Source organism: Chlorocebus sabaeus, chromosome 9 (genome assembly GCF_047675955.1).
Source record: "Chlorocebus sabaeus isolate Y175 chromosome 9, mChlSab1.0.hap1, whole genome shotgun sequence".
NCBI classification, from domain to species: Eukaryota; Metazoa; Chordata; class Mammalia; order Primates; family Cercopithecidae; genus Chlorocebus; species Chlorocebus sabaeus.
This window is the reverse complement of record NC_132912.1, coordinates 52,566,294-52,579,180: the sequence shown is the minus strand read 5'-3', so window position 1 is coordinate 52,579,180 and position 12,887 is coordinate 52,566,294. Positions and strand designations below refer to the sequence as shown.

Below are 12,887 nucleotides of genomic sequence, written 5' to 3'. Positions count from 1 at the left end.
ACAACATCACTCACCCCAGAGTGCACACACATCACTCACGCCAGTGTGCACACACATCACTCACCCAAGAGTGCACACACATCACTCACCCCAGTGTGCACACACATCACTCACCCAAGAGTGCACACACATCACTCACCCCAGTGTGCACACACCACATCACTCACCGCACACACATCACTCACCCAAGAGTGCACACACATCACTCACCCCAGTGTGCACACACATCACTCACCCAAGAGTGCACACACATCACTCACCCCAGTGTGCACACACATCACTCATCCCAGAGTGCACACACATCACTCACCCCAGAGTGCACACACATCACTCACCCAAGAGTGCATACATATCACTCACCCCAGTGTGTACACACATCACTCATCCTAGAGTGCACACACATCACTCATCCCAGAGTGCAGACGCATCACTCACCCGTGTGTACACACATCACTCATCCCAGAGTGCACACACATCACTCACCCAGTGTGTACACACATCACTCATCCCAGAGTGCACACACATCACTCACCCAAGAGTGCATACATATCACTCACCCCAGTGTGTACACACATCACTCATCCTAGAGTGCACACACATCACTCATCCCAGAGTGCAGACGCATCACTCACCCGTGTGTACACACATCACTCATCCCAGAGTGCACACACATCACTCACCCGTGTGTACACACATCACTCATCCCAGAGTGCACACACATCACTCACCCCAGAGTGTACACACATCACTCACCCCAGAGTGCACACGCATCACTCACCCCAGAGTGCACACACATCACTCACCCCAGAGTGCACACACATCACTCACCCCAGAGTGCACACGCATCACTCACCCCAGTGTGCACGCGCATCACTCACCCCAGAGTGCACGCGCATCACTCACCCCAGAGTGCACGCGCATCACTCACCCCAGAGTGCATACATATCACTTACCCCAGTGTGTACACACATCACTCATCCTAGAGTGCACACACATCACTCACCCCAGTGTGTACACACATCACTCACCTCAGAGTGCACACACATCACTCACCCCAGTGTGCACGCACCTCATCGCTCACCCCAGTGTACATGCACCACATCACTCACCCCATTGTGCACACACATCCCTCACCCCAGTGTGTACACACATCACTCACCCCAGAGTGCACACGCATCACTCACCCCAGTGTGCACACACCACATCACTCACCCCAGTGTGCACACACCACATCACTCACCCCAGTGTGCACACACTGCGTCGCCCACCCCAGTGTGCACACATATCACTCACCCCAGTGTGCACGCGCCACATCACTCACCCCAGTGTGCACACACTGCATCGCTCACCCCAGTGTGCACACACATCACTCACCCCAGTGTGCACACACTGCATCGCTCACCCCAGTGTGCACGCACCAGGTCACTCACCCAGTTTGCAGACACCACCCACCTGCATCCACCTAGCCCTGAGGCGGCTGCCTGTCCCCTCCCCTCTGCCTCCTTAGGAAAAGGAGACCCATCCCAGTGGGGTTGGAGGGTGGGGTAGGCAGGGTGTGAGTCTACAGGGTCCTCAAGATCGGGTCTCACATTCAGGAGCGGCTGCAAATTAGACATTTGACTTTATTTCCAAGTGAAGCTTTCAAGCAGGCACAGAAGCACAGCACCAGGACTGAAAGAAGATGCTCAACACCCAACACGGAATAGCATTGTAACACCACACTGCCCGGCATGTAGCAGGAATTCATATTTTCTCTAACACCAGTAATTAAACAAGAATGTTGTGTTGTATATTTGTGTTAAAGTTGTTCATTGGTTCCATGTAAACATTTAACATAACGCTTTCCCCACCCCCCACCTTTTTTTTTTTTTTTTTAAATAAACGGGAGCTTCAACCATGGGGAGAGGCACTGGCCTCTGTAAGCCTCCTCTAGGCCCTGCTCTGGCTGGAGGTCAGAGGGCTATAGGTGCACTCTTCATCACTTTCAGACTCTTCCTCATACTGCCCCGTTCCATGTGTGGCCAGGAGAGTCAGAGGAGAGGGTGAAACACAGAGCAAATGGAAGCCTTATCATCCCTTGGGTTCCGGGAGGCTGAATCTGGTCCCACAATCCGAGCCCAGGCGGGGCGCTGGGATGCACGTGACTCAAGAGAGCCAGCAAATGCAGGCAGAGCCAGTGATCGCCGATAAGGACTGCAGCTCTTCCGAGGCTGGGGAAGCCTCGCCCAGGAAGGCTGGAGTCTTGTCACTTGAGGACATGTCACCAAGGATTAAAAATAGGTATGTTTCAAAGACCAAAGCAAGAGCACATTTAATTCCAACAAATTCAAATCCAGGCCCATCTCCCCTGGGCTGTCGCTGGGGGGCACCCTGGGCACCGCATCCTGGTGGTCTGGCTATGCTGAGTAACTGCAGAAGTGCTGGCCACAGGCTACTCCTTCCCTCAGGAGAAAGTGTGCCCGGCCCTCTCAAATGGTCACATGGTATCAGTCCATGGACAGTGAGTGGCCCTGTGTGCACCATTGACCGTGGGAGCACTGCACCAGAGGGTCACAATAGCTCTGGCCACAGTGTATCATGCAGCCCACAGGGCTGCTGTCCTGACCTCTCTCTCTGTCCTGCAGTTGGCCTGGGGTTAGTTTTTCAGTGCCTCAGGGGTGATATTAAAAAGCATTTGGCCGCTGAGTGAGCACTGGCAACAGTGGCCAGACCACGCCCTGTATGTGACAAGCAGCCCAGTCACACTTGTGACTGATGGGCCTCAGCCTGGCCCGGCCTCAACACTCCTGGGCTCCCAATGTCTCACTGCTCTTTAGCTGGAGAGGACCTGCTTAACTGCAGCGGGGCACTTGGGAAGATCCTGGGCTTTGGTGTCCCACAACTCTGGGTTGGAATCATGCCATTGACCAATGCTACTTGATCTGCCTGTGTTTCTGTCTCTCTGTCTCTAAATTGGAAGCCATGCCCCTCTAACTGGATTGTAGGAAATAACATGCAGTGATGGGTGTGGCGCGCAGCCTGCTCCTTCCCTCTACTCCCCAAGGGTTTTGGAATAAGCCAGCCTCCTCCACCTCTCTAACTCTCCATCAATCTCTGCAGTCACCTGCCCGCCTGTGCTCCTCTGGCTCACTGCTGTTGTTTTCTGTTGACTCTGGATTACTTTTCCCCTTGTCTCCTTTTCATCACCTCCTTGCACCCCAACAACCCTCCTAGGCTTTCCCGTTGTGCTCAAATCCCCATTTCCTTAGCCTTCCCTGGCAGTTGAGCTCAGTGGTGTATGCTTTGGTTGGGGGGTGGGGAGGGAGAGCAGGCTCCCTTTCCTCCTCCAGGCTGGCATGCAGATAGAATCAGTCCTTGTTGTGCCCAGGGGGATGCAGAACCTCTCATGTGGAGCCCCTTTGGCCTGCCTTCCCAGCCCCGCAGGCAGGTACTACCTGCACCCACACTCTGCCACGCTCATGCCCTCGTAGTGGTACTTGAGGGTGGGCACTCCCATGTCATCCTTGTAGAGGATGGAGATGGGGCTCAGTTTGGTGGGCACACAGCAGGCTTTGCCCACCTTTGTGGGGAACTTGAGATGCACCAGGGTCTGCACAATAGCGTGTTTCGTCGGCGTCACATCGTCAGCCAAGGGGAAGAAGCAGCCACCCTTACACTCGTAGGCTTCGTACTCCTTGGGCGCAATGATCCAGCTGTTCCAGCCGATGTCCTCGAAGTTTACCCGCATGGAGGTCTTCTGACAGTGGCTGCCAGCCCCAGTGCTCCTTTTCCTCCTGGCTAAAGTCGACCCCACAGCCACGTGGCCATCTGCGTCCTCCTCGTGGCTGCTTTCACCTGCCTCTGTGGAGCCCTCCTTGGACAGCTTCTTGAGCATGCTCTCTTGCTCATGGCTGATCATCTCCCTCAGCTCCAGCCTGGTCTCCTTGGTCCCACTGCTGTGGTCATTGGAGAAGACGACAAAGAAGGGCAGGTTTCTGGAACCTGGGGGGACACTGATGTCCAGCTTGTCACAGCCCTTCCTGTGGCTCTGCACAGTCACTTCCAGCTTATTTTTGCTCTTGGTGGAGTCGGACCGGACCCAGCGCTTCACAGCGCTGGACACTTCCAAGGTCTCCCAGCCCTCATCCCGAATGTCCTGGGACACCAGGAAGGTCTTGGTCTCCGCAGCACTATCCCAGGCATCTGTTCCATCCAGAACATCGTAAATGACCATGCTTCCTTTCAGGTCGTGAGAGTGGTCCATGTGATTTTGACAGGAGACATAGAGTCGGAGCTCAGCTCTGGTGATCTGCTCGTGCCTGGGAATGGAGATGTTGAAGAGCAAGATGTGCTTCTGGAAGGGGAAGTCCTCCGTGGCAGTTATGGAGATGGCATCTGAAATGCAAACACACCTGGTGGGCATCTGCCGAAGGGTCTGTTTCCATGACACTGAAGCTGAGTGTCAGGGTTTAGACAGAAGAGCATCTGGGATAACAGTTTTGGTCTGTATTATCTCTATTTGGTTTCACCCAAGCCCTTAAGGTATAAGAGTATTTTCAAAGGTACACTTAAGATCTTCCAAAGAAAAGCAAAGGCAGGAGATGCCTCCAACTGGGATTGACAGTTCCTACTGTTTATTGAGCATCTACTGTGTGCCAGGCATTACACTGGGAGCTTTGCAGTGTAAATTTCACCTTAATCCTCACACTCACCCTGGGAGGATCTAATTATTATTCCACATTTGCAGATGTGGAGACTGGGATTCAAGGCAGTTAACTGCCAAAATGCACGCAGCTAGTTAAGTATCCTGGGACTTACTAGCACACAGCTAGTGAGTACATAAAGAAAACAGCAAAACTCACTGTCAGATCCTGAGTGAAGATTCTGAGTACATGAATTTAAAGGCGAGATCCTGGGTGGGGACAGTGAAATCCCAATATTAAGATAATATCAAAAATCTCAGCCTCTAAACAGTGTATGCATCATTTGAAATTGTAATTTCTGAACAAAGCGAAAGTGGATAATTGGTTTTAGTGTTTCAGGAAAAAAATCTATTAGCTTCAATTGCTTTGTCATGTCAAGCAAAAATGGGGCTTTCCTTTTAGCCACATAGTTAACTCAATATCCCATTTATCCTGGGCTGACACTTTGTCATTAGCACACTCCTGCTATACCACGGCTGGTTCACAGACAGGGAAAAGAGGTTGCATTTTCTGGGCACTTGCTATGCGCCCACATGTGTGGAGACCCGGTGCTATAGGGAAACCTAGCTGGCAGGTTTTGAACTGCCAGTCCTGCCTCTGCAGACCGGTTAGCTCTGGCCTGGATGTGGTATGGAGCCAGGCCCCTAAGCCATTTGCAAGTCTCAGACCCAGGAGGGGAGAGGCTCTGTGCTCCTGGACATTCAGAGGGAGACGGCAGCAGCAGGAAAAGCCTGCTGTGCAGATGGACAGGCCTGGGTCAGAATCCAGCAGCTTAACACTTCCTAGGTGACATGGGTGGGTACCCTTGGTGGCTGCAAGTTTTGACTGAACAGTTTCACTGTTCAGAAACTTATTTCCCCCTGCATCATGTGAGCTTGACTGAGTTAGGACATAGGTCCTAGGTCCGTGTTTGTTATCTTCTAGTCCTTCTAAATCAGATACATTTCTATTTAAAAACAATTAGGTTCTCTTTCAACACTTCTCTGTCAAAGAATTTCATCTGATTTTTAAAACCCTTTCACAAGAAAGGAATAGCTGTGCTTTCAAAGTTTAAAAATACACCAGTTAGTTGGAGGTGAAATAGGTTGTCTGTTCTGTTTTGAAGTAGGAAGGGGACAGGAAGGGAAGGGGAAAAGGAAGAGAAGTGAATCAGAGGGGAGAGATGGAAAGAAGAGGAGAGTAAACAGAAGGGGTGGAAAAAAGGGAGCTGGCATCCCTGTGCACCTGCTGTGTGAAATGCGGCACACAGCCCGGGGAAGGTGAATCCTTCAGAGCAGAAGCGCCGAGTAGAACTCTCAGTGACCATGGAAATGTTCTGCAGTCTGCACTGCCTGATAGGGAAGCCATTAGCCACACATTTGAAAGGAAGCTAGTGAGGCTAAAGAACTAAGTTTTAATTATATTTCATTGTAACTAATTTAAATGGAAGCTTGAAGAGCCTCCTATGACCAGCGGCCTCCACCCTGATGAAAGCAGCTGTGGACCTGTGAGTCCAACCCCAGCGTGCCCGGTGCAAGCGGAGACCCTACCTTCCATGCTGAAGCTCCGCACGATGTTGGACGCTGGCGTAGTGGACTTATCAGACGTGTACCTGTTGTACAGATCGATCATGTACTGTGGTGGCTCCACCCTGGTTTTGTCCTGCGAAGGGACCCCGCTCAGGTTAAGGCTGCGCAAGAAATCCACCTTCATGTTCTCCAGAAACATCTTCAGGTTGAAAGTGTGCTCCGGCAGCTCACCTCCAGGCACCCCCAGTGGGTTGTGGGCATTTCCCCCAGCAGACCCCCGCCCCCAGCTCTGCAGTGGCTTCCCCTGCACGGAGCCGGCCAGCAGGGACAGCAGGGGCAGGGCCACCCATAGTGCCCCAGGACACATCTTGGGCCCACACAATCACCCAGAGAGGAGACTGCAGGCAGCCGTGCTGTGTTAGTGGGCACGGGGAGGAAACGGGAAGGAGCGGGCCGGCATCTCCCTGCTGTTTGCTCTGAAGGAACCGTCCTGGCCAGCACCCACTTTCGCCCGCTGCCGGGCTGGTTTGTCCTCCACTTGTGCTTATCCACTCGATGCCTCGCTCCGACGTCTTATCTGAGGGAGCCTTCCGTTAATGAAGACTCTATAAACATCTGACAAACACACAGGGCATGTGGGAAGGACACGGCCTACTGTAAGGAATCTGTGCTTCTCCAGGGGGTTATTGCCCCCTAATTAGGATCCTTTCTCATTTCCTTGCCAGGGCTCTTTAGAAGAATCTCCAGGCAGGGTGACATATGCTCCATCTCCTGGGCCACAGTAGTGAAGAATCCAGGAAACAAGACCAAGAAGTCCTCCAAATATAGAAAGGACAGCGCAAGAGCACAGTGAACTGTGGGGGCTGGGGAGATGGGGAGAGTGTAGGGACCACATCAAGGCTCAGAAGAGGCCTGCTCCTTGCAGAGTGGGAACCTGCCAGCTAAGGCTCCCTGCTCTGTTGGTGGGATGCATTGCTGAGCATTAGAGATCATGAGTGAATATGGCTCTCGTGCAATTTAGTGTGGTGATAAGTCAGACTAGACAGAGGCTGGGATCTCAGCTCCCTCACCGATTCCCTGCAAATGTCACCTGGAACAAGTCACCGCGCTCTTGGAGCCTCCCATTCAGAAGATCGTTGTAGGGGTGAAGAGGATGCTGTGCCCCAGGCTGGCTTGGTGGCAGCATTCTGGATGTCCCTTCTCCAGCCCACACCTGATTGAGCTGGAGCCCCGGGTTCCCCCAGCCTGCTCTGTCAGAGCTCCACAACACACTGCAGCCTGCAGGGAGCTCCCCACATCCCTGCATCCCAGCTCTGTCACTGGCCTGTTGTAGGGCGCTCTTAGCTCACATTGACTTGCAGCCACCTGGCCCACACTCATCAGCAGGGAGAACCACGCAATCTGGTAGACAGGGGAGTAGGTGAGTTGTTCTGAGACTGGTACATGCCAAGAAGATGATCCCCTGGCCTTTGGAGGCTGACAAGCTGTGGCCCAGGAAAGGGCCCTAGGACTGTGTTAAGAGCAGTGTGTCCACACTTAGACTCTGTCCATTTCCATCATGTGTGGCTTTGAGTACAGCAAAGAAGGAGCATGGTTAGAAATACTCCAGGGTATGCTGTGCCTGGTGGTTTACTCTGGGGAAGATGCTCCATGCTGGTGAGGCTGTCGGGGAGAGGTTGCAGAGAGCTGAGCAGGTTTAGGGGGGTGCACGAGGGGCCACAGCATGCTGTGGTCTGACTGCAGAGGAGGATGGGTGAAATCAGGAGCCCCTGAATGGCTGGGCCTGGACAGAACTTGCTATCTCTGTCCTTTGATGACATGGGCCAGGGGAAGACGGGAAGCGTGCTGCTTCAGAAATGCTGCTTGGGAAGAGGACTGGAAGTGCGCTGGGCTTTGATCCAGCTCAGCGCAAGAATTGCATGGGGCAGAGAAAAGATGAATAAATGGGTGCCATGCCCAAGAAATGGAGCTGCAAATGCAGAGTGGGGTGTGGTCCGGGAGAAGTGAGGACAGGGCAGACGCCTGCATCATGGTTTGACCAGGAGCTTTTCACACATGAGAGGCTGAGCAGAGGGATAGCCTAGGGGCCTGGATGTGCTCTGGTAGGAGCAAGGGGCTGCTACCTGATGTTATTTTTCAAATGTGACATTTTTTCCCGGTTATAACAGTAGTCTATAGTGCAGAAAACTTGGGAAATGGAAAACATTATTAAAGAGAAAATAAATAACCTACAGTTTAATCATCCAGTGATGCTCATGGTTAGCATTTTGAGACACATCCGCCCCACAATCCTATATCTGAAACCCTTGTGGCCAAGAGTGTGTTGCGACTTCGATAGTTTCAGATTTGGGGGATTTTGTATCGTGTATATGCAATAACATTCCCAAAGGGGTCAGAGACGACACCTTATAATGACACACATGAATATTTCTGCAGTGAAACAAATAAAGACACAAATGTCCATTCAGGTCAAGTTTTCCCAGAAAAGGAATTAAAAGAAACTTTAGGTTCTTAGATGGCTTTTTATTTGGGGGTCTCAGACGAAGGACTATGGACCTGACTATATCCAGGGTCATCACAGCTGCCTGTGGGTGCTGGTCACACAGACTCTGACATGGATGGCTTTCCCTGGAGCTGTGCAATGCAACATGCCGGTGTATATCTGAAATGATTTGCCTCACAAACTCAAGGGATCAATATGTTCACATCTCTTTTATTGTTTTAAATGGATTGCTTGAGGTTTCCTGATCTATATTATCAGGAAGTCTGGTCTTCTCCTTTCCTGAATTGTCCAAGTGCCCCATGTGTCGATTAAGTCCAAAGGAGATGGGGTGGGAAGGTGTTAGTCCAGCTTCTTCACACTGGGAAGCAGGAGGGAGACAGGGGTCCCACCTGCTGTTGCTTCTCAACAACACTGGCTTTGCTGTTGGGCACTGGTCCTACATGTCTAAACGGCTGCTTGTTCTTAGCTGCTGGGACGCCCTCTAGCCCAGGTCTGTGGGGTGCGCCCCATGAGGCAACAAGGTAACAGTGTTCTTAGACATATGCCGGGCTTACCCACCTCCGGCATGCATGCCTCTGTGGCCAGTGGCTGGGTGGAGAGAAGAGGCCAGCTATGGTCACACACCAATTCTAACCTGCCCTTTCTCAAATTTCTAGGCTCTTACGGGTGGCCTAGGTCACCAGAGGGACTCCCACTTTCATCAGGTGGTGATTTCAGGGACTTGGTTACCTTTTCATACAAATGGACCTTGGTCCATCTGAGAAAATCCCCCTAACTCTGAGTCTTAGGGAACAAGTCTCAAACTTGTTCTGATTTTCCCAGGAGGAAACAGACCCTGGGTGTTCCCTCCTGAAGAAGGACCCCTCCCTCTGCTATCACCAGCTTTGCATTGTTGGGGTCTCAGGAAGGAGCTGCCTCACTTGAACCACAGAAGGTCTTATTTATCTCTCGTTTGCCCCCTCCTCCTTCAAATTGTGTACTTTCTAATTCTTCACCGACTTCCCAGGGAGGTCTATCCACATGATTATTCAAAGACTAAAGATCTGAATTATGGTAGTCTTATGTGTCTATACCTAAATAAAGCAAAGGCTGGCATAAAATTTAAGAAAATGTACACTAAAGTGTCTTCAATCTCTGCCTTAGGTTTACTTTCGAAGCCACTTGAGGTATACAAGGTTTGATATGTATAGGCTTGCTTCTTTTTGAAAAAAATTTTTTTAATTAAAAAAATTTTAAATGTTGTCATTTGGATTCCTTTTGTCACAGGCTGCAGAAAAGCAGAATCCAAACAGGCCTAAGCAACGTGGATTGCACCTGACTAATGAAAACTTCTGGGTTGGCAACGGTTTGGCTTTAGCATGGCTTGAACTACAGGTCAGGCAACGTTCTAGCCATGCTTTCTCCTCTCTCAGTCCTGCCTTCCACTGTGTTGGCTTCATGCTCCATCTCTCTGTGTCTTGGCGAGGTGGCCAGTCACCGCAGCCGGCCTGTATCCCTTTAACATGGGGGACTGGGTGGGGTCAAAGAGGAGCAAAAGCCTCTTTTCCGGGAAGTCCTAGGGAGTCTCATGGTGTCTCTCTGACCCTGAATGGATAATCTGCAAACACTCCAGCCAATCACCATGGCTGGGGGAACACAATGTCCTGAATGTCCTGATTGGCTTAGGACCCTGGGATGGGAGTGGTGCAGACAGCACAAGGAGAGAGTCAGGTTGGCATGAACCCCAGAAGGGTCTAGATCTGGGCACTAGGAAGAGGTACTGGGGAAGGACTGTATAAATACCTTCCCACGTCATGAAAAACTTTTCATGAACTTCATTTTTTTTTTTTTTTTTTTTTTTGAGATAACATCTCACTCTGTAACCCAGGCTGGAGTGCAGTGGCGTGATCATGGCTCACCGTAGCCTCGATCTGTCTGGTCCCAGGTGATCCTTCCACCTCAGCCTCCTGAGTAGCTGGGACCACAGGCATGAGCCACCATGCCAGCCTAATTTTTATATTTTTTGTAGAGACGGGGTTCCGTCACGTTGCTCAGTTTGGTCTCAAACTCCTGGACTCAAGTGATCTGCCAGCCTCCACTACACAAAGTGCTGGGATTACAGGCGTGAGCCACTGCGTCCAGCCCATGAACTTCATTTTTAATGACTAAACATTTTCCAATTGTATGGACGTATCTTAATTTATTCAAATATTTTCCGATGGTAGGATAATCAAGACTACTAAGATAATGTTGCAAGACACATTATCTTACATTGTTACAGTGTATATTTTGTATTATTTTATAGGACAGGTCATTGGAAGTGGAATTATCTAGGTCAAGGAACATGTAACATTTGCAAAGCTCTTGGTAAGCATTGCTAAGCGGCTTTCCAGAAATGCTTTTTAAATATTCACTCTCAGCTGAGCCTAAGAACTCATCTTACCACACTGTTACCAATACTTCTTTCTAATCCTTGGCAAATTAATGAACAGCAGCAACAAAAATGCTAGTTTGCATTGCTCCGTAGGCTGGACTAAATTTTCCCCTACTTTTTCAGGAGACAAACCACAGGATCTGGGCTTCAGCCTCCAAGGAGTTATAGCAGTGGCCAGGTCTCACCGGTGCTGGTCCAGGGCCATACTCAAGAATCACATTTGTTACCGTGCTGTGAGTCTAGGGAGAGGGCCAAAGGGCACCACAGATTCCTGGGTGTTCCACAGGAATATGGCCCAGGGTAAGCATGCAATAACTAGTCATTAGTATTACTCCTGTCAGTATATGATCTTTCTGTGACTGTTTCTCTCTCCTCCACCCCAGGGACAGCTCTGCCCTTCCTTTCCGTGGAGCTGTAGAGTGAGCTGTGCTCTTCCACCAGGACTACTTCATGTCCCTCCTCACTGTCCTCCACCAGGGTCAGTTCTGACTGCCCTTCAGTACCTGCCTAGGAATCCCACAGCACACAACCTCTGTGTTCCAAGAAACAGTTGGATTCATCTAACAACCACTAAAGCGCCCCAGGGCTGCTCCTCTGTGGGCAGCAATTTGACAGCCCAGCGAGTCTGCCTGGCCTTCACAGCCAGCCAAGGCTCCTCCAGGGCAGGCCTCCCATGCTTGTCTCTGCGTATGTCTTTGAACACCTTGGCGTGCTCTGTGGTGGGTGCTGGTCAGGTGCCGGTTCTGCCACCTCGGCTCTGTCCTCCTGTCTCTTCTCAATACCGAGACAGTTTCACATGACAGTGCTGTTGTTATTTTTAACCAAAAACTCCATAGGGTCACAAATCTCAGGACTTTTGGATTACAGAAATCATGGCATCACTGCAATTGCTATGGAAGAAGCACAATTCAATGAACAAGAGAAGTAAATTTGACTCATCCGTTTATTTCAAGCATCCTTGAAGCCCATTCCTCCAAAAAGGTGACATTGACTTCAGCGTTCCTTCATGGAGGGAGAAAGGATTCACCTGAGTTTCTGTTATACCATGACTCCAGAGCATCAGGGACCCCTTCCCTCCCAGGAGACATCACTAAAAATCCTGTTCTCAAAGCATGGCCCAGGAGCCAGCAGCAGCAGTGCCTGGGAACTGGATGGAAATAAAGCCTCAACCTGAATCAGAGACAATGCTAGGGGGCCCAACTATATCAAGTTCTCCAGGCAACTCTGATAGGCATTTTGCACAGTGGTTTTGACAAAAGAGGGAACTCATAAGACCCTTCCAAGAGAAAACACATGAATACATTGCCTAGCATGGTATTTGGCACATAGTAAATGCTACGTAATTGGATAAACATGTATCTTCTACATCCGACCCACCTATCCCCAATTCATACAAACAAGCCTCCTGGGAGACGCTGAATGAGTGTGGCTTGGGGTTGGGCTGAGCGTGAGTGAGGTGGACTGGAGGCAGGGTAGATAGAGGATGCACGGACATCACTATCTCAGGGAGCAGGGAGAAGGGGAATGGAAATCCCAGAAGAGCCTGTTAAGGATCTTATGTTTCCAGGTTTTGGTAAAGGGAAATAGTTTTGAACTCTAATGTCGGTGTTTTGGCGCACAAGTCATAGCCAGAGCTGGCCAGCTGGCCTGCCTTCCTGATTTCTCACTGAAACTACCTTTCAGCCCTCCCTGGCATGTGCTGCTGCAGACGCTCTTTGGGATGCTCTTATTCCACCAGCCAAGCCCAGCTCTTTTGTCCTGCTTGGTCTCAAAGTCAGCCT

The 12,887-nt window shown here is 50.7% G+C and overlaps 1 protein-coding gene across 1 annotated transcript; it reads right to left on the bottom strand.

The window, feature by feature from the left end:
* Positions 1-1,608: 1,608 nt before the first annotated feature.
* On the bottom strand, positions 1,609-6,769 carry GDF2 (growth differentiation factor 2). The gene is made up of 2 exons (XM_007962653.3): positions 6,212-6,769; positions 1,609-4,374 (listed from the first exon to the last, which is right to left on the bottom strand). Exons 1-2 carry the CDS (start codon positions 6,555-6,557, stop codon positions 3,431-3,433), a joined length of 1,290 nt encoding a protein of 429 aa, XP_007960844.1. The 5' UTR covers positions 6,558-6,769; the 3' UTR covers positions 1,609-3,430.
* Between the last annotated feature and the right edge of the window lie 6,118 nt (positions 6,770-12,887).